The sequence below is a fragment of the Saccopteryx bilineata genome, chromosome 1 (assembly GCF_036850765.1).
Source record: "Saccopteryx bilineata isolate mSacBil1 chromosome 1, mSacBil1_pri_phased_curated, whole genome shotgun sequence".
NCBI classification, from domain to species: Eukaryota; Metazoa; Chordata; class Mammalia; order Chiroptera; family Emballonuridae; genus Saccopteryx; species Saccopteryx bilineata.
In genome coordinates, this window is record NC_089490.1 from 224533272 (window position 1) to 224555727 (window position 22456).

At 43.9% G+C, this 22456-nt stretch overlaps 1 protein-coding gene across 1 annotated transcript in view; it reads left to right on the forward strand.

Moving 5' to 3' along the window:
* The window catches only part of KIF26B (kinesin family member 26B), a 461617-nt gene that overhangs the window by 232612 nt on the left and 206549 nt on the right, over positions 1-22456 (forward strand). The window contains exon 4 of the mRNA XM_066236524.1: positions 11550-11716. Within this exon, the coding sequence (XP_066092621.1) occupies positions 11550-11716 (167 nt within the window). The remainder of the gene's footprint in view (positions 1-11549; positions 11717-22456) is intronic.

Consider the following 22456-nt stretch of genomic DNA (forward strand, 5'->3'; position numbering starts at 1 on the left):
TCCCGGTCGGGCGCATGCGGGAGTCTGTCTGACTGTCTCTCCCTGTTTCCAGCTTCAGAAAAATGCAAAAAAAAAAAAAAAAAAAAAAAAAAAAAAGATAAAGCTTGAACAGACTTTCTCTCTCTTTTTATCATTTTTATTTAATTTATTGGGGTGACATTGGTTAATAAGATTATATAGGTTTCAAGTATACAAATCTATAATCACCATCTGTATATTGCATTGTGTGCTTACCACCAAAAGTCAAGTCTCCTTCTGTCACCATTTATCTTCTCTTTACCCTCTTCTGCCTCCCCCACCCCCTTTTCCTCTAGTAATCACCATACTGTTGTTTGCTGGAAGGACAATTCTGGTGTTTGTGCATTTGTGTGTGTGCACGCGCATGAGCTTACTTTGGTCTCGTCTTGGGCTTTGGGGGAAAAAAAAACTTTTAAGCTAATTATGAAATGGATATATGTTGTTTTTCTCTGGCTGACAGTTTAGGAATGTGCTGGTGGTAAGTCCTGTAGAAAGTCAAATAGCAGATACTCCACAAGTGTTACTCAGAGTAGGACAAATGCTCCAAAGGCAAGATTTGTTTCTGCCTTCATAAAACTGACCTTCCAAAATGGAAGTGTTGCTGTCTCTGCTGACAAGGGGTTACTAAAAGGTCTGTGTCTCTCAGTTGGCCTTGGAAATGTAGTTTTTGGCCACTAGCATCTTTCCAAGATGGTCTGGAGGACTCCACACTCTGGATCGGAGAACCTGGCTCTGTTTGTATGACTACCCTCCATGTGGAAGCCCTGCAGACTTTAACATCACTTTGTGTTAAGGTTAGATGTGTGGTTTGGGAGAGTTGAGGAAGATGACAAAAAGACTTAGCTGAGATGTGGCTGCTTTCTCTCAAGAGGTTCTTAAGAGAATAATTCCATTTAGGGGAAATTGCAATGAGACTGATTTGTTAATACAGTTTAGAGTCTTTTAACTCAGCAATGGATGAATAGCTTTTCAAGTGTGTATGAAAGATAAGAATCCCAAAAGATTGGTTCTATTTTCAAGAGCAGACCCCAGGGACTCACAGTTTGTAACAAAAGGGCAGATATGGAAGAGAGGAAGTCCTGGGTCCAACTCAGCTGGAGAATAAAGCATGCTGGCTAAGGTCCCCGAGGTGTCAGGGTCTGCCAATCTTGCTGGCTCTGGGAAATCTAGTTAGATTGCTTACAATAAGTTAGTTGGTATTGACTTTGCTGGGCCTGACCCATATTATAGAGTTCTAACAAGTGGAAAGTATAGCCGAGCTTTGGGAAAAGCCATAGCTTATACAATAGAAGAGAAAACCAACATCTTAAATGAACAGAGGAGAAATTTGAGCTGAATCACCAAGTAAAGTAATTAGAACACTGGATGGAATGTTACAGCCTAAACAGAAAAAAAAAGCAGAATATTTAGTGAAGACATAATGAGTTTATACAATTCCCTGGTGTCAACTCACATAGAAAAATCTTGGTCTCTTTGCTAATTATGTTAAAAGCAAGAGGGTACTGAGAAAATTATGCAGACTTGAAGAAATCTGACAACAGCAACATTAATTTCAGAATTTAGTTTTACAACTCATGAGGCTAGAGATTTTTGAATATCCCTAAATTTGAGAATTCAGGGGTAAGGAAGGATTTGCAGGCATCCCCAAACTACGGCCTGCGGGCTGCATGCGGCCCCCTGAGGCCATTTATCAGCCCCCGCACCCCCCCCCCCCCCCGCTGCACTTCTGGAAGGGGCACCTCTTTCATTGGTGGTCAGTGAGAGGAGCACTGTATGTGGTGGCCCTCCAACGGTCTGTGGGACAGTGAACTGGCCCCCTGTGTAAAAAGTTTGGGGACCCCTGATTTAAGGAATACCCAACCATTATTAACTTTCTAAAGCATTCTCAATGTCACTTTTAGTAGGGAAATATGCAATGAAAACACACATATGTAAGTAAGTGTATTTTATTAATGATCTGAACAACTGGGTGAACCAATTTAGGAAACCATCAAATGAAAAGTTTGTCATAAGTCAGGTGGCAGGGTTAGGGTCAGTGCTGATTAGGCTAATGCCCCAGAATTGCGCAGCGAGCAGCCCTGCTGAGCTGTTCCCTGGATCCTGGACATGTATGGAGGAAGTTTAAATGACTGACTTTATAGAGTGAGTGATCTTAAACTCAGAGGGAAATAGATGGAGGATCAATCCCAAACGGCTTCACAAGATTACGTGAGGTCAGCACACAAATGTTTGCCTACTCCTGTGCAGGTTTCCAATGAGAGACTTTAAAGCTTTGATTTTGAGTCTGAAGCTGCTGTGATTTGAAGAGAAGGATGCTTGCGAGTGTTTTTATTTAATATTCTTTATGACAGAGCTCTGATTTTGGAAGCAGAATTGCAGAGAGGTTAATGGACTTTATTAAGGCCTCACAACAAGCCATTTGGCTAGAGCTGAGCCCTGGCTTATGGCTGAACTAGTCTGTCTGTCTCTCTCTCTCTCTCTCTCTCTCTCTCTCTCTCTGTATTTCAGGGATCTGTAATCATTTTACAATTCTGCCATCATCTTATTGTTAGTTTTCTAAATAAATTCTGCAGTTAAATAGCTGTGCCACAGACGAGATATGTGATTTTGGACAACTCGCCTCACCAATCCGGGTCACATCTCTTCACACCGACACATTGTAAGTTGGTCTATACCAGGGGTAGTCAACCTTTTTATACCTGCTGCCCACTTTTGTATCTCTGTTAGTAGCAAAATTTTCTAACTGCCCACCAGTTCCACAGTAATGGTGATTTATAAAGTAGGGAAGTAACTTTACTTTATAAAATTTATAAAGCAGAGTTACAGCAAGTTAAAGCATATAATAATAATTACTTACCAAGTACTTTATGTCGAATTTTTGCTAAGTTTGGCAGAATAAATCTTTATAAAACAACTTACTATAGTTAAATCTATATTTTTATTTATACTTTGGTTGCTCTGCTATTGCCCACCATGAAAGCTGGAACGCCCACTAGTGGGCGGTAGGGACCAGGTTGACTACCACTGGAATAGACTGTACCTAAATCCTTTTCCAGCTCCATTAAAAGATTTTTTTCTTTGAAAATTGCTTTCTGGATGGCATAGCATTTGGCATTTCTGCAGTTGGTAAAAAGAGGAGGTGAGAGACGTAGGGTCCATTCAAAGATGGAACTATGACCGTCTGTGCCTCATATTGGAGCCACCAGCTGACCCTTACATGAGATCAGTTCCTTGTTCACCATTGGTGGTTTGGGACAATGCTGGAGAATGTGGTTGTTCTTGTCTTTGATGTGTTTGTATGAAGTTCACACAAATGTTAAATCAGGGGCATACTTTAGAGATGACCAGGAATGTTTCTAAATGTCCCTGCTTTATATTTGACATTGACTTTGATTATGATTTTTTGAACCTCGGCACATTCAGCCACATTATCTCATTTCATCCCAGACTCAGTCTCATGAGTTCCTCCAGCTGGGGAAATTAGGGCTAAGAGAGTCCCTTGTGTTGTCATCAAGCAAGCCAGGCTCAGAGTGGGTCTTTACTATTCAGTGCAGCATTTACTGAGGGTGTGAGGAATGATATATCCTCTGCTAAACACTGGGGTCACCCTGGCAAGTCTGTTTGGTCCAGCCTGTTTCCAATCTGACTGTCTTTTGTGGCTGTGGTTTGGAGCTGCCCAGGGCAAAGCAGGAGAGATCCTACAATCTGGAGCCAGTTTCAGTGCTGCTGCCTTCCTTGAAGGGCTCCAAATAGGGAAACACACCTTCCGTGGCTGATTGGAACCCTGCAGACCCGTGCTCTCTTGGCTCCTGGTGTCTGGGCTCCAGCAGCTGTGGACCTCGCCCCTCTGCCTTATATGGGCTATTGTCCCCGGCATCCTGAGGGGTATATGTGTGTGCATACACGTATATGTGTGCATGCGTGTGTGTGTGTGTGTGTGTGTGTGTGTGTGTGTGCGTGCATATGTTTCCCCAGCTTTGCCCAGAATGCAGGATCTAGCAAACTGACAATTCTTCAGACTGAGGTAGGTCACTTAAGCCAAGTATTGTCTACAGGTCCCTCCCGATTCTTTTTTTTCATAAGAGCTGAAGAAAAATATGAGGAAGTAAGATGCCTACAAGGAATGCAATGCATATTTTAAATTCCAGGCCATAGGCTCTGCTGGTTTCCTGGAAAGTTTTCCAAACATTAGTCTCATCTCACGTGGAGAACAGGGACACATCCTCTGGGAAGGGCCTGCTACTTAAAGGTACAGGGTAATGCCCCCTACAGACAAAACACAGCAGGTTGGGCATGGATGGAAAGGCCATGACCTGTATGAGGATTAAATGCTACATCAGCTCCAGGTAATCTAATGTTCAGTCTCTTAATCTTATTGTGTTTTCCCTTGGAAGCACAGCTAATAAACAGTGCCATTCTGCAAAAGTGATATATAGTAGGCATTCAGGTCCTCAAACATTCCAAGCCCTTTTCTTCAGAGGTTAGAACTGTTTCTGCAATGGCAAAGGGAGAGAGTGGATCCGTTTTTGTGCCACAGATCTTTTGAGTTTCTCAGCTTGTACATTGTACCTTTCTAGGCATTGGGGTTCTGAATTTAGTTGAAAGTCTTGTCTGGTTCTGGGGACATCATCTGGTTCTGGGGACATCAGGGAAAGCAGTGGGACCTCAGCCTCTGGGCTTGGTTTCTCCTCTCCTGGCAACCCTGTTTTTAGGATGGCTTGCCCAATATTCCAGAGAATTCCAGCTTTCCAGCTGCGGCGGTCACACAGTCACACGCAAGCTAGCTGAGAGGGACAATCACTGGTCGTTTCTTCCCTTTCTTAAAAATCTTTTCATGTAAATTTCTTTTCTCTCTTTCCTTTCCCTTTCTCCTATTTCTTTTTCCTTTGCCTCTGTTCCTTTGTCCCGTGTTTTCTTTTTCTTCCCCCCCCCCAGTCATTTGTCTCACCACTAAATTGAATTACATATATGTTGAAATATGTTATTTTTATTAAGTAAAACTTCATATACCCTATTCATATTTTTTTTAAATCAAGTAAAAATAACCTTATTCCTTAAAAACCAACTCTGGCAATCCCAGTTCAACCAAAGGAAATTCATTTTTATTTGCATGTATTTGTTAATGTATTAATTGATGTCTTTATTAGATATAGGCAATATTCACACTCTGTGCTATGCTGGTAATATGGAGGTGAGTAAGACCCAGTCCCTGTTGTCACAGGGATTGTCATGGTTATGGAGAGAGACCAGTGACATTAGTTATGAGACATTTGCTCTTATATCATAAGGACAGGGATGGGGACACGTGGAGCGGGGTGGCTCTGACATCAGTGGTGGGAAGAGTGTTCAGGGCATATCTCCTTGGGCACTGGCACTTGGTTGAGTATTGGGGTGAAAACAATGGTAACCTTCCTGAAATAGAGTACAGTCCCTGGAAATTCAGTACAGGAAGAGGGCAGTTAGTCTCTGTAGGTTTGGGAGTAGCTTCGGGCGCATCGACCCTGATGCCAAGGTTGGCTTGATGAGGGTTCTGATTTCCTCTTGACAACTCTACTCAATCTAAGTTTGCTCAGTTCCAAGTTGAATGTAAAATCAGTTACATCAAGATTTGGACCATTTATTTTTAGTTTTATTTGATCAGGAAAATCACAAAGCACTTGGTAGAGTGAGCTATTGTGCACATGGAGAAATAATTCAAATGATCTCATTCTCTGCTCTTTATCAAATCTTTTGCTGTTACCCCATTTTCTGAAGGGAGAGCCAGAGCTGAAGAGCTGTCCTGGCTCTGGGTAATGTGATTGGGGCAGATTAACTCAAGGATGGCAAGCCAATCCAGTGGCATGATGTGTTCCAAGGTTTTCCATGTGGAAGTTTAAGCTATTGAATTAAAACAATTGTGCCTACCTCATAGGTTTTTTGTTTTTTTTAAATCAGGATTAAACATGGTAGAATATATCTAAAGCTCTTAGAACTCAACCTGGCTCATAGTAAGTGTTCAAAAATGACAAGTTTGATGATGATTCATGAGGATACCTAATGTCATATCAACTGGACTCCTTATATCATTATATATCATTGACTATGTCACCAAAACCACCCCACAAAACATAATTGAGGAGTAAGTCTTGAAATTATTGTGATTCAACCTGTCTTCAAGGTGAAGTACCATGCATATGTAGAAATAATCCAAGCTTGAAGGCAAGACTTTGGCATTCATTAAAAGATAGTCTGGAAAAGAATATTTGAGCTCTGCCTTGAGGTGCCGTTCTCCAAACTCAGACACTAAGGGAAGAGACGGAAACAGAAATGCCACTGGTCATTGGCTTTATCCTGTAGCTCAGTGTTTTCTAAAGCATGTGGGTGGTTCTGCCCCTTTACCTTCTAGCAGCACAAAGAATCAAAGAAAACAGCCATCAGGTACAGAGGGGATAGGGGGATGGTGAAATGTGAGCAGCCTCTTCTGTTTGCCCACCAGGCTCATCCTGCAGGGCAGAGCCCGAAGGAGGTGAGCGAGGCTGTAAATCCAGGGTGGAGAGAAGCAGTTCTCGGGGGCCCTCTGCAGCACCAGCGTGTGGAATTCTCTTTTGCAAGAGGTCACTGAGTCAAATGCTGTGGATGGATAATTTTATGGCCGCTAATAAAATTTATAGCCAAAGCAAGCTAAGATAATAAGGGTAATCAAAAGTCCAGCCCTGGAACATGAGGATCCCATCTTGGCCCCTTGATGCTAGCTGGGGGCCAGACAGCTTGGGGAGGGGTCTATCTGTCTGACTCCTCAAGGCCAGTGGCAGAGTGTCATGGGTGATTTGTGCCTCTGGGAGGACTGAGCCAGGCCTGGGGGACAAGACTCAAGTTAGGTGGTAACTGCCTGTGCTTGGGGACAGTATGCCAAGCACCATAGAAAAATGATCTGTTGTATTTAAATGCCTGAAAGCAACAGTGAGCCTGAGGAAGGATTGGAACCAACCTGGTTCTGGGACGCCACATTAGGGGAATAATGGTAACTGAAGGGTCCAGCAGGCATGAGGGAAGACAAGAAAAGATGGTGTTATACTCAAGCAAGTGGAAAGAAATGGACTGATGTTCAGCCAGAGGGATGAGTTCAGAGGGGGTTTTCCAGCCCCAGTTCCCTCTGGGCTTTGCTGTTCCCTGGTTTCTTTCCCCACCCGTCCTGCTCCTTCGTGGTGAGGGCTCAGGTTGACCCAACACCTACAAGCCAGGGTGTATAGCTGGTGGGGTCTTGTCCCTGAGACCACCCTGTGAAGCACACCACCAGAATCCCCGGAGGATAGCACCCTGGGCTCTTGGCCCCATTCTCTGACTCACCTCCACCTGGAGAGTCCTCATAGCACATCTCTCTCAAATGCCAAAGCAGGCACGGGGACACCTGGGGTTTTTGTTGTGTTCCTTTTTACTTTTTTAAATTGTGGTAAATTATACATAACCTAAAATTTACCATCAGATGGTCCTGGACAGAGAATGCTCTGTCCCTTGGGAGAGGACCACACGGAGGGCTGCCTCCCCACCACTGCTCTGTGACAGGGAAGCCTGGACCTCAGAGCCAGTCCTCAGCCTGGAGCTGCTTGTTCAGGTGATCCTGGGACATGTGGGACATATTTAGAGTGCCCACTGTGCGCTGGACACTGCCGTGGAAGCTCAGTACATTCAGGTACAACCATATAACAATGAAAGAGACGTCCTCAAACAGTGAGATAGTAATTGCCTCAGAAGAAATGCTATTAAATGTTATTTTTTTGAGATTTGGGGATCATCAGGGCATTACATGTAGTTCAAGACTGAGCAAGATGCATTTGCTGTCCGTAGATGTGTCTACATGGGAAATGGAGACTGTTGGAGTTCCCTGCTGCCTTGGCAGAGTCAGAGGGAGGTGGCTTTCTGGGTCAGTAATTTCATTGAAGATGGGCCCCCCATGCTGAGACACGCTGGAAACACTGAGTCATTCCAGTCAGCGGGGGAAGTTACAGGGCACTGGCTTACAGATTGTGGTTTGAGATGGATGCAGAAGCAGCCTCGGTTTGTAAGAGCCCAACACCTTTTGTCTTGATTCTGTGTTAAGATCATCACCAAATTCAAGGTTTTCCATTTCTTTGGGGACAAATCTACAAGCTCCTCAAACTGAAGTGTCAGGGCAAAATTTGTTGTGGTTGAAAGACATGAATCTTGCCGAAGAATAGAATGGAGAGAGCGGCTTTATCTGTGAGGTCTGTGAGAAGCAGCTTCCGTGCACATGAAGGATGGCTGGGGCTTTCTGCATGCTAAGGGCCCCGTAGGGACAAGCACACACGTGTGCAAACACATGTGCATGCTCTCCCTGTGTCCTGGTTCTTCTTACTGCCACCCCGTATTGAATTTCCCACCACTGTGGATGCCACGTGGTGTTTTGAAAGCAGGAGATGCTGTTGCTTCAGTGAACTGGTCCGTGGAACCGAGATGGGGAGCTAAAAGCAGATTTTCATCAATACTGAGCCAAGCAAGATCCTGTGCTGCAAATCTAGTCACCCGCCTGCCCCCGACCCCCACCCCAGTTCATGATTAGGACCCTCGGCAAGTTTTCAGCTGCAGCTTCTAGACTAGGGCAGGGACAGACATAGAATCAAGATGCAAACCCTTCCCACCAGAACGTCAGGTTTCCCAGACGTGGGAGACGGGGGGGGGGGGGGGGTTGAGAGAACCGTCCCTGATGTGTGGGGAGGCCGGGCACCAAAGGGGTTCACGGTGAGGCCCGAGGCGTGTGGCAGCGTCTCAGTCACACGTGCTGTGTGACGGGGTCTGCAGCACTGGGCCCATGCTGGAGGTGACCCAGGCTCAGCCCAGTCTCCTCCTGCAGCCTGGGGATGGCACCGAGCGCTCACCCTGTGGGCACTGAGCTGGTGAACGCTGACACCTTCCTTCCTCCTAGTCCCCTGAGGGCCACATGTGACGCAAATATTAGGTTGGAGAGGCCCTAAAGATTTGGCTAAAACAGAATTTTGGAAGCTCCCCATTACCAAATCGCAGATGACTATTTCTACATGTACATTTGCCTTTATTGGGGAAGGAGAGAGAGGACATGTGTCCCTGGATGACTACAAGTTTTTCTATCTAGCTTTCTTTCAAATCTCTTGAGGTCAGTGACTAAGCAAAGTTTACTTGTATAATCCCCCAAGTCTGTCTGGAAGTGAGGTTATTCAGTAAACTTCAGCATATGAGTTGCCATTCGTCACCTATATCCTCAGTGGCTTCTCTGTGGGTTTGCAGGGCGCTTGTAAGGACAGTGCATACATGATGAGGCAGAAAATTCTATTCCTTTCACCCCTGACTTCAGGTTAGAAATACACAGTAATGGCGGGGAAACAATACCGTGAACAGAAGATCAGAGGATGGCCACGTTAGTGAACCCATGTACATACATTGTCACAAACTGCACACCCACACATACTTGCTTACTGACTTTTTCCCAGCCATCTTTGTGTGTTAAAATCAGTATTAGTATGTGTGTCTTGGATCAGAGCTACTTTGATGAAACTAAATGGTGCTATGAATTTAGGGATTTTGTTTTTGGACCCTGTCCAGGATGGCATCATTTCCGACGGGAACTCCATAAGTGCTTTTTTGTGGTGACAACAGCGTGATGGCCATATCTTCAGCCCCCTGGTTGTCTCAGTGGCCCCCTCTAGTCTTCCTCGTCCCTCGGGAGAGTGACCGCTGGTGGAGAGGAGCTCATAGCAACGGGCTGCAGAGTCAGCTCAGGGAGAGGTGACTGGTTTCCACTCTGCACTGAGCAGCGCCCTTGCTGAGCACTGGGGACATTCTCCAGGTCATCTGCTGCCTTTGCTGCTCCTACACCGATTTCTCTTATGTGGGTCGGCTTTCCTTACAACATGCCGAAGAATGAGAATAAGAAAGTATGTGTTGGCCCTGGCCAGTTGGCTCAGCGGTAGAGCGTCGGCCTGGCGTGCGGGGGACCCGGGTTCGATTCCCGGCCAGGGCACATAGGAGAGGCGCCCATCTGCTTCTCCACCCCCTCCTTCCTCTCTGTCTCTCTCTTCCCCTCCCGCAGCTGAGGCTCCATTGGAACAAAGATGGTCCAGGCGCTGGGGATGGCTCCTTGGCCTCTGCCCCAGGCGCTAGAGTGGCTCTGGTCACGGAGGAGCGACGCCCCGGAGGGGCAGAGCATCGCCCCCTGGTGGGCAGAGCGTTGCCCCTGGTGGGCGTGCCGGGTGGTTCCCAGTCGGGCACATGCAGGAGTCTGTCTGACTGTTTCTCCCCGTTTCCAGCTTCAGAAAAATACAAAAAAAAAAAAAAAAAAAAAAAATTAAGAAAGTATGTGTTGGCAGGAATTCAGCTGAATAATGCCAAGGCTTTCCAAGTATGAGCATGAATGTAAGCAGAGCAAAGTTTCAAGTCAGTGGGGCTCAGAGTAAAGGCTATTCTGCTAATAGTGAAAAGTACAAATGTTTTTTTATGTCCGAAGGTTAATGAACAGGATTCTCTCACTGGCCTGCTGGTCCGCTGCATCACAAAGTGGGAACTGACCTTCGCTGTATTGCCCATGTGTTTTATAGGCAATTAGCAACATTTTCCACTCAGCATTTAAGGACTTTGAGCTGGCTGGAGACCTTTTTCGTTTAAAACTGAAGCTTTCTTTTCTTCTTCTTTTTTTAAAAAAAATAAAAATAGTTTTTGCTCTTTGCAAGCTGACCGAAGATCTAAAGTAACACGTTTTCGAAATGGCGCATTAGACTTTACTGCATAATTATTGCACTTCCCCAAAGTATGTTTGTACTCAAGCTTCTCATTGTGGGTAGAAGTATGGTTCTTCATAGCATATTATGTGGACTCAGGCGAAATGGACCTATTGCTATTGGCTAGAACTTCCGTTATAAAGGCAATTATTGCAGATAAAATGGAAACCATTTATCTTCAAGAGCCACTAGGAAAATTAAGTCTATTGAAATGATCTAAACCCTCCCCATGAACTCCATTGGTAATTCATAGTGGCTGTGTCTATTTTTATGAGCTTTTCCAAGTCATCTGTGTGCTAACTGCCTACAGCAAACAACAAATCATGTTTCATTCAATTCCTTATGTTCGTCATTAGCAGGTACACGTCTCCCTTAATGAAATGATACCTTTGCCCCACTCGTCCATTTGAGAGCGTTTGGGGCCACTCCTGGTTAGATACCAGCTAGCATTAGTTGATGTTGCTGGTCAGGTCTTGGGCTGCAAACAGTGTGGATAATGGTTCGTACTTTTCCCTCCAGACAGAGGGGGAGACAGAGACATAATTGAAACTTACAGTGTCAGGGGTGATTTTACTCCATTATTTTTAATATAAGTGAGAAGGCATCCTAACTAAAATGCTGAAAATGGCCTTAGAGAAGCCCAGAGCCCCACAGGGCTGTATAACACGAGGACACGTCCCCTGCCGGCTTCTCTCCCCTATGCCCACTCTGAGAGATGCTGACAGTGGCGGCCAGGATGTGCAGTGAGCCACAGGTAATGAGCTCAGTATCCATTTTCCTCCTCAGATCTCCCAGCTGATGACAGACCCCAGCCAGGAGGGCCTGTCGGAAGCGGCGCTGAATTGCTACAATGCAGACAAGCCTTCAGCCTCCAGCATCCCAGCCTCGCAGGGCTCCTGTGTGGCCACTGAGACTTCCACAGGCACCTCGGTGGCCGCTTCCTTCTTCGCGAGGTAAGAGCGGTGTCCAGACCTTCGGTTCGTTCAGGTCGGCCCACCTGCTTAGCCTCTCATGTGGGCCAGTTTGGCTAAAAACACTAAAAAACACTAGGGACCATTCTTGGACTTCACTCTTTGAGATAAGATCTCAGCCTCAGACCTGTTGACTTTGTGGGCCAGGTAATTTGCTGTGGGGACTGACCTGTGACTCGGAAGACATTGAGCAGCATTCTTGGTCTCTACCCACTGGATTCCTATAGTACCTTTCCCAGTTGTGACAACCAAAAATGTCTCCAGACATTTTTGAGAACCACTGTCCTAAGACTGTGTAGCTCTAAAGATGGTTTTCAATCGGATGAGGGTCTTTGTGGGCACAGCCCGATGGCTGGTGTTTCCAGATTTATTTTCTCATTACAGAATGAACTGCTTAAACATTAACCAGTAAATAGATGACAATTTTCTTTTCTTCCTTCTTGACAGACTGGCTGGATAGTTATTAAATACTATCCAGCTAATCTTAGAAACTTGAAAAGCCCTAGGAACAAAAAGAAAAGTATTTCAGCAATGTTTTTTGCCTAATTTTGGCAACATGGTGGAGACAGGGTAGCAGATGGGGGACAGCTGAGCAGGAGAAGACGTCAGGGTTGTCTGAATTCAGTCCCCTGATTTTATGAATGAGGAAACAGAGGATCAGGAAAGTGAACCTGTGAGTTAATTTACAGCGAAGCCAGAAATAGAAACCAGATTCCTCTGCTTTTTCCCCCCTCTGTGACTCATTCTTTATTTGATACTTGGAACTTAACCTTAGAAAAATTTTTCTGCCTCAGATGTGTAAGCTCCTAATGTGGAAATAAACATAAAATCAGAAGACCCCCTTGTGTTCCAGTTCCTGGTCTGCCTCAGTTTCCTCATCTATAAAGTGAGGATAACACCCACTGCTCAGGGTTGCTCTGAAGGTTAAGATGAGTGTAAATTATAAAGTACTAGACAAATGTTAATTATATATGGATTTAGCTCGTTGGTAAGAAGGAATATTGTATGGACTTTCTGGCTACCCTCACAAATAATAACATCGAAATCACAAATATGAGCAAGAGACTCAGATTAAGAAAGGGGCAAGTAGGTGGAGGGACGGAGGGCTGATATCCTGGATTAAGATGGAGTTAAGGCAGCACTTGGGTCTTGTGGGAAGGCTTGCTTTGAGGTTCTGACTGGATTGTCCTATGAACAATTGGGCCAACTTGAATGTATGGGAAGTAACAGGAAATATGGGTGGGCCAGCCAGCCACCCTTGGGGGTCCATTGTGTTGGCTCTGTGTGGACATGAATCCCTGTCTTCTCTGGGACCATTGAGCAAGCTCACTAGGAGGTCATGTGCATGCCATTTGGGGAGGGAATAAGGGATGGAACAGAATATGAGGAAACACTATAGCACAGAAGATCCCAGGACCTAGGTGGGTTATCAGAGCCTTTCCAGAGGGGAGGCGACTAAAGTGTTGAGGATCTTGGAAGCCACATCGCGGCAGGTTCAGTCTGGAGAAGAGAGTCCTCAGCTACCTCTTCGGCCATCACGTAAAAGAGATTTGGTTGATTATGTACATCACCCGACTGTGTGGGAAAAGACTGAATGAAACCTATCGATGAAAGGGAGATAGCTCCCAGGTCAGAAGGAAGGAGAACTTGCTCACATTGTAAACTGCCCCAGAGCAGAGTGAAGTTTCTGTCACTGGGGGAGATCAAGCTGACATTGGATGACTACTTGGCCTCGTTGCTGGAGGGAACATTCAATGCTTAGTTGGGCGTTGATCTCCAATGCACCTTCCTAACCTGAAATACTTTGAACATGAAAAGCCTTCAGTTTAGCATTCACATTTTTTTTACATATTGACTGACAAAAAAACCCAGAAGAAGGATTTGAAGCAGGAAGAAATAAGAGGTCAAGACTCCCGATAGGCATTGTTTAGGGAGAACAGGAATTTTCTACTGCAAGAAAACCAGCAGCATCTCTAGTGCCAGGAAATGAATGTCGAAATGAGATTGGCTGAGAATGTCCGAGTGCTGGACAGATGTGTGCTTGGGGTCAGCTTTCATGTTCACCCAAGGAAGATTTACAAACAGGCAGACATTGAGGGATAGAATGGCAAATGATTGGCAGAACCAGTAGTGCTTGTACAGCCAAGGGGTGAAGGGAGACAGGTGAACCCAAAATGAATGGGCCAATGACGCCGGTTGCGGGAAGTTCTACAGATGATGGTAAGCAATAGACAAAGAATAGGACTCGTGATTTCAGAAGTACAGCAGCTTGTGATATGAGCTAGAAAGGATCCACAAGGTTGCCTAAATCATTGTCATTGTGGTAAATGCTGAAAGCACTCGGACCTTTATGGCGCCAGGATTTAAAAGTACATGGTCTGTGTTTATAGGGTTTGCAGTGTATATTATGTGTGATGAGGGAGTACCATGTGACAAGGGATAATTCTTCATGTATATATACATATATATATATACAGGGTGGGAAAAAGTGGGATTATAGTTGTGAGTATGCAGAACACGGAGTTCATTCTTGTATTATTATTTATTTATTGTATTATTTTCCATGTGAATAATTGCAAGTGTACTTTTGCCCCTCCTTGTATAAACATATGTATGTTTCTTCCCCTCCCACATCCATTACCCTGCTGTTCTTGTCAGCATTCTAACAACCCACCTGTCACTGATGGGACCTAAAGCAGATGACTGAGTAGCTTGCTCCAGGTCACAATGTCAGGGGACAGAACCAGGGGCATAGCACACCTTTTTGGATCCCCTCAGGTCTATGTGACAAGTCAAAACCAGCCCAATGCATGATATCAGACAATAACTTGAGTTGTATGTCAAGGGAGTTTCTGGTCTAGCTAAAGCAGAGCCATGTACAGCAGCTTTTGAGAGCGGTGAAATCTGGATCCGTTGCTGATGCCAAAATGGGGAATGTGTTTGTTAGTTGTTATGGTTTGATATTGAAGAACGGGAGTGTCTTTCCATGTGGGGACTTGGGGGCAGAGTCAGCTCCCTTGCCTCAAATTTGTGCTCCCCACTTTTCACCTCTTTCTGCTTGACCAGGAGGTCAAAACGCAATGATCTGAGTAGGCAGTGCAGGGCACTAAGTGGCCACTGCAGCTCCAAGTGAGGACTCTGGTGGCCAGCTCTCAGGAGGGGGTGTTGGGCACCATTTCACTTCGTGTGGGAGTGACACCATTTGCCAAATTTGTGGCCAACATGGCTGACATTTGCTGAACACTCTGTATGTATGCCTCACTCACTGTGCTAAGCTCTTAATGGGCAAAATCTCCCCTAATCCTGTGAGGTAGATCTATCATTCCCTTGTTCTGTGGATAAAAAATTGAGCATCCTGAGGTTAAGTTTCTGATCCAAACCAGCACAGCCTGGAAGTGGCAGGGTGGGGAGTCGAACCTTGCATCTTGTCGTTTGTGGCCCTTGTTGCTATTCTGCTGTAAAAGAGAGTTTAAATAAATTGGCCCTGCAGGGTGTTTGGGAAGGACAGCAGCAACAACACAACCCTAATCTGTTGAAAGTTGCAGCAGTCCACTTTCCTCTGGGAGATGAGCCTTTCTTTTTAAATGTTTATTTTGCAGAACTATGGGTATGAGTCTGGGTGGACCTTGTTGCATTTTTGAGAATCACCGTTTATAAAATTAAAATTCCAGTTCTGAGAAAGCAATGAGACTTTGGCCAGGGCTGCTCCACGGGTGGCCTATGGATGGTGGCCGGGCTGACTGTTACTGGTCGGTGACCAGTGTAGACATTGACAGGAGGCACTTAGGAACTTCTGGAGCAAGTTACCAGAGTCATTTCATGTCTGTGGAATCCAAGAATTAAAAAGTGGGGCTTATGTTTTGAATATAAGAAATAAAAGAACAAGTGATTCTTCATCACAGTTTGAGAAGCAGTGCTTTAGAAAAGTATTTATCCTTTTATGCCTCTCTTGCCAGAATTTCTTTTTTTTCTTTTTTCCAGAGATAGAGAGAGAGTCAGAGAGAGGGATAGATAGGGACAGACAGACAGGAACGGAGAGAGATGAGAAGCATAAATCATCAATTTTTTTGTTGCGACACATTGGTTGTTCATTGATTGCTTTCTCTTGACCATGGGCCTTCAGCAGACTGAGTAACCCTTTGCTCAAACCAGCAACCTTGGGTCCAAGCTGGAGAGCTTTGCTCAAATCAGATGAGCCCGCACTCAAGCTGGCAACCTTGGGGTCTTGAACCTGGGTCTTCGGCATCCCAATCTGACGCTTTATCCACTGTGCCACCACCTGGTCAGGCCAGAATTTCTTTATTTCTTTAAATATCAGCATATTGATAGGCTGACTTTGCTTCAGAATTTCAGTGTCTAGGTTTGGAAAAATGCTTTTTTGGGGGGAACATTAGTAACACCGGCATAGTAAAAGTTGCACTAAAAATATTAATAGTCATTCAACAAAGATATTATCGCAGTTAATCATCAAGTTGGTTAATGGTCATGTTTGGCTTTGAAATTTTCAAATGAGGGGATCTTCTGTGTGTGATTCCTACGTTAACATGAAATGGTGAGTGGAATAGGGTGTGATTTAGTTTTCCAATTTGTTGGCTGTTAACTTTGAATAAAGACTTACTTAATTCTGCATTTAGCCTTAAAGATATGAAGTCCATGAAACTCATGGGTGAACCCTCAGTGGTGTAGGTCAAGGCACTAGGAACCTCCTTTTTATTTGAAGAGCAGTGAACATATTCTGGATCGTGCATGGAACTGCCTTGAACCCTGGTAAATAAAATGAATCTTCCAGATGACTCATGGCTTTGCATTGATGCTCTTTCCCAAACAATCTGAGTAGCTGTTTAAAATCTTGTTGTTGTTTTAATTCATGGAGAAAACAAACCTCCAGAGGATTTTAATTGATAGGGTTTGAACAATAGTGAGAATCGTCAGTGATCACTTAGGCTTTTTCAAAGACAAGTTCAAGTCTGATGGGACTGTTCCTGCCATTGCTGTGGAGCCAATGAGCACGTGTGCTTTCAGTCCTGTGTTTACACATCGCTTCTTAGTGGAATATATATAAATGGATGTGTAAATATATATACATATATATATATCTTTTTTGCTTATGGTTGTTATGTTTAGGTCACAACCTTTGTAAAATCATTATTTTTTAATAAATTCAAATCCAATTTTTAAGTAAAATTATTTAAGGGCATTTTTGATTATCAGTAATTTTTATTATTGTTTCCTATATTCTTAGTAAAATCTATTTTATTAGGTCTTGGTTAATTCAGATTACTCAATGCCTTCAAATTCTTTATTCTTTGTCCTCTTGCTGATTCGTTGGGTTCATCACATTAGTTAGAGTGTCCATTCTCTCTCTCTCTTACCCCCATCTGTTTTTCAGTAATGGGATTATTTTGTGCATTCTTCTTAAAGATTCTCTCCTTTCCGCAGTTTTTTTACTATTTATTAAAAATACCACCATCCTTGGGTTTGGAATTTTCTGGATAAATTTGGTGTTCGCCCCAATCTTCGGTTGCCCTAAAATGCATTTTGTGGAATCCCTTTGCTTCAGCTTTTCTTTCTCACTTTCCAGGCTGTCTCTCATTTCCTTCCACCAACTTCTTGGATATTTCCAAAATTCATTCTTTTCTTCAGGATGTTCTTCTATTTCTGTCCATCTCAACCTCTCTTGTTATTTCTTCCATCTTTGGTTTTAGATGGCTCCTTGTGCTACCTAACAGCATCCTCCCACCCCCTGGAGCACGTCGCTAATTGTGTATGACCAAGTTGATTGGCATCCCCTTGAGACCAGAGGTTGCGGTGGCATTAAAATCAAGACCAGCTCAGGTGCCTGGGGTCAGGGACTAAGCTGAGCTGAGAGGACTGACTCCTGGCTCCTTAGGTCCAGGTCACCCCACTCACCTGTGGGATCTATTCTTAGTGCTGTGTGCCCATGCACTATTGTGTGTATAGCTATTACTATTATAGGGAAGGTCCTGCTAGAAGCCATTTCCCCATTTTTGCTGAGAGCCAACTCAAATGGTGCCTTGTAACACTGGCTACAGCACATGCTTTTTATATCTAATCTGTACAGCGAGGGCTTTCTTTAGTCCCTGGGCAAGATGACACATGACAGGAGTACTTGGTTATATACTAAGAGTTTGTTAAGTCAAAGAAGGGAGAGGAGCCGTGTGAAACTGCTCACGGTCCTCTTGTTCTTCTGTCAGGTACAGTTCCCTCTAGGGCAGCTCACGTCTTCCCATTATAAATACATCAACAATAATGACCAGAGGAAAACCGTACTAAACACACCACAGTTGGTCTCGGGTGATCTCAGAGGTGAAAATGGAGCTGGGTGCATAAAATCTCTTACTGGCCAATTCACTCTGGAGGGACAGGACAGCGTTGCCATCTTGTTTTGCAGATTGGAAGTTAACTTTTAGTATTGCATCTGTTATGATAAAGTGATACCTCTACAAAACAAAACAAACCAAAAAAAATTCATAAGAGCTTTTAGGAGCCCATATTGTAGAATTTCTCTGTTATTCTTATGTATGTCCGATTTCTTGTTTTGTTTTCATCAAAACAAATTGTACCTACCCTGCCTCTTCCTCTTTGCCAGCGTCTCATTCCAACCTGGTGTCTGTGGCTTCCTCTCCCCTCCATCACTCCTCCCTCCCCCACTCCAGCTCCCTGTCGTCCTACTCCACGGGTTTCCCATGAAAACGGGGCTTTCTCTGAGCTCCCACGGGCCACTTGTGGTTGGGGCGGCATGATAATCATGCCATTTGCTCATGGGACAAGAGCCACAGTTGAAGGGGCGATGGGCATGAAGTCTGTCCACCACTCTGCTGGCTGAGCTGAGCGGCCTCCTTCTGGGCTCCGTCCATCCAAATGGGCATCTTTTCCCCAGTTGTGCAAAGGTACAGGCTGGGCTTGTGCTGCACTGGCCATTCCTGCCCCTATCCGGGTGTCTAAGGATGGTTGCGGCAGAGATCTTCGAAGGCCTGAACTGGAAGCCAGACGCCCACCCTCTGGGATTCCTGTTTGTTTCTGGCAGGTCATAGTTTTACTGTTTTTAGAAAAGCCTCCATGGACTTCTCAGAAAAGGAGGGATCTTCTCATGCATGCTGATGGAGTGAACTTTTAGGAATCTTAGTTATAGGAATATAGTTTAACTTGAACGCACATCAGTTGCAGCATGAAAGGGAAATGTTAAGAAGAGGCCACGCGTATATTCAGTGCCATGAAGAAAAAGTGGCCATAATTGTGTCTACACTATTACCCTTTATGTTAAAAAAAAAAAATCCTAAAACACTTCAAATAGATAAGCCAATCCCAGCAGCCTCCGGCCTTATTCTCTGTTGGGCAGTGCAGACCATAACAGAATGGCATTCACGGCTTGGCCCCCACCATGTTGGTTGGTGATCTATACTAAAGAAAATGGTCAGTGTCTGCAGCCCCCCTGCCTGTCTCCTGCTGCACAGGATGCATAAAATAGGGCATGTTCTGATCAAACAAGTCCTTTGTCTGACTGATGGCCCGTTGAGGTGTTGGCAGTCAGCTCACAACATCTGGGAATCATTTGCACAGCTTTGCCTGGGCTGAAAACCCAGTTCGTAGCTTGGTATGGAGGGCTGAAGGCAAAGCAGTTTCAGTGAGTCCAAAGGACCCAGCGATTCTTGTCAGATATTCTCAGGGTTAGGCATGCTAGTTCTTAGTGGACAATTTGAATGTCTTTTTGACTTATGTCGGGGATCGGGGTTAGAAGACTATTGGACAAAGCAAACAGTGAGGCGAGGTGGCCTGTGGTTGAATCCACAGCCTGCCACTGACATTCTACCTTTAGGTAAGTCATTTAACCTCTCTAATCCTCAGTTTCTTCTATTTGGTGGAGAGAACCTTACTCACTTCACAGGATTACGGTGAGGATTAAATGAAAACATGATAGTGCTATGTCAAGTCAGTCTAAGTCCTAGAGATGATGCTATGATGGTGTTTGTTAAGAAAAAAATGGAATTCTACCCTCAGTGGGGAAACCCAGTAACTTCTTAATGTTGTCTTTGGTAGATGACTTGTTGAACCTAACTATACAGTGCATTTACATGACACTTTGTAAACTGGCCTAATGGCAACCTAGGACCTCTGTGGCAATGACAGAACAAGCATCATGCCTACATGGGGACTGAAGACCACAGTGGATCCTTAAAGCCACAGCTAGAAAGAGCCAGCCATTGGTGATGGGAAATGCCAGCGACCCACAGAGAGAGGAACTGCCCTCCCTGGTGGGTGTCAGTGAGCTGCCCACACATTTCTAAATCTTATGAAGGGCTTCATTTTGTAGTTTTATGCCCTAGTAAAAGTCTCAACCAATCAGAAAGACAATAGAGGGACAAAAAGGAGGAACAATTAAGAATTCTGCTACCATGGAGGCTGGTGGTGACACAAGTCCAAGTAACTGTAATTCTGTTTTAACACTGACAGTGAAAATGAACCGAAACAGTAATTAACATAGAAGTAAAAGGAGCACATACTCTTCTTGTTTGTTAATAGCCTCATGATTTGAATTGGGGGCTGATGAGGGGAGTGAGGTGGCAATGGAGTCGATTCAGACAGCATAGGGGTGACCTGTGTACTGCAGGAGAGGATGGATGGGGAGAACTTACACTTTTATCTACTAGATAGTCTTAATATTTGTTTCTTTTTAAGAAATGTTTGTTGAATGAATCAACAAATGCTCTCTGCCCCTATGTTCTCCTGCCTCCAAACTGAAGGTGCATTGTGATGGGTGGGTCATCGTGAAGTCTCAGCACGAGGATGCAGATGAGACCAAGGTGGACAACAGATACACAGCAACCACAGAAGCTAAAAGAGAGCATTTTGACTTACTTCTCTTGACTCTCCTGATTTTGCTGGTCACTAAAATGTTGCTTCCTCTGTTGCTCCAAGTACAAGGTCAAGGTTTTTCAGTGGCTTACATGGCTCTCTGTTTAACCTGTCCTTCCCTCTCACCCTTTCCCAGTTTCCCCCTTGCTTACTCTGCTCCAGGCACACTGACCTCCTTGCTTTTCCTCAAAAAGTGTCAAGACCATCCCCTCCACCTAGGCTTTGGTTCTTCTGTTTCCTCTGCTCTTCCCTCAGGTAACTGTGTGGCTCAACCCTTTTGTCAGATCCTTGCTCTAATGCCACTCACTGGCAAGGTCTTCCCTGCCCTTCCTATTCAATATTACAACTACTCTGTCTCTGCATCTCTCCTCCCACATAATACTATTGCCTTATGAATATTTGTTGAACGGCCTCTTTGGAGAAGTGTCTATTCATTTCTTTCGCCCATTTTTTGATTGGATTGTTTGTCTTCCTGGTGTTAAGTGTTACAAGTTCTTTATAAATTTTGGTTATTAACATACCCTTATCAGATGTATTGTCAAATATATTCTCCCATTGTATAGTTTGTCTTTTTATTCTGTTCTTATGTCTTTAGCTGTACAAAAGCTTTTTAGTTTGATATAGTCCCATTAGTTTATCCTGTCTTTTATTTCACTTGCCCATGGAGATAAATTGGCAAATATATTGCTGCGAGAGATGTCAGAGAGCTTACTATGTTTTCTTCTAGGATGCTTATGGTTTTACGGCTTACATTTAAGTCCTTTATCCATTTTGAGTTTGTTTTTGTGAATGGTGTAAGTTGGTGGTCTAGTTTCATTTTTTTGCAGGTAGCTGTCCAATTTTCCCAACACCATTTGTTGAAGAGGCTATCATTACTCCAATGTATGCTCTTACCTCCTTTGTCAAATATCAGTTGTCCATAAAAGTGCAAGTTTATTTCTCGGTTCTCAGTTCTGTTCCACTGATCTATATGCCTGTTCTTATGCTAGTACCAGGCTGTTTGAGTACAATGGCCTTATAGTATAACTTGATATCCGGAAGTGTGATACCTCCCACTTTATTCTTCCTTTTCAAGATTGCTGAGGCTATTCGTGTACTCTTTTGGTTCCATATAAATTCTTGGATTATGTGTTCTATATCTTTGAAGTAAGTCATTGGTATTTTTATTGGTATTGCATTGAATTTATAAACTGCTTTGAGTAATATAGACATTTTAATGATGTTTATTCTTCCTAACCATGAGCACGGTATATGCTTCCACTTGTTTATATCTTCCCTGATTTTTTTTATCAATGTTTTATAATTTTCCGAGAACAAGTCTTTAATCTTCCTGGTTAAATTTATTCCTAGGTACTTTATTTTTTTGGTTGCAATGGTGAAGGAAATTGCTTTCTTAATTTCTCTTTTTGACAGTTCATTGTTAATGTTTAAAAATGCCTCTGATTTCTAAGTATTAATTTTATATCCTGCCACCTTGCTGAATTCATTTATCAGGTCCAGTGACTGAGACTTTAGGGTTTTCTATATACAATATCATATCATCTGCAAATAATGATAGTTTTACTTCTTTTCCAATTTGGATGCCTTTTATCTCTTTTTCTTATCTGATTGCTGTGGCTGGGACTTCCAGAACTATGTTGAATAAGAGTGGTTAAAGGGGGCACCCCTGCCTTGTTCCTGATCTTAAGGGGATTGCTTTTAATTTTTGCCCATTGAGTATGATGTTGGCTATGGGTTTGTCATAGATGGCCTTTATTATGTTGAGGTATGTTTCCTATATTCCCACTTTGCTGAGAGTTTTGATCATGAATGGGTGCTGGATTTTATCAAATGCTTTTTCTGCATCTA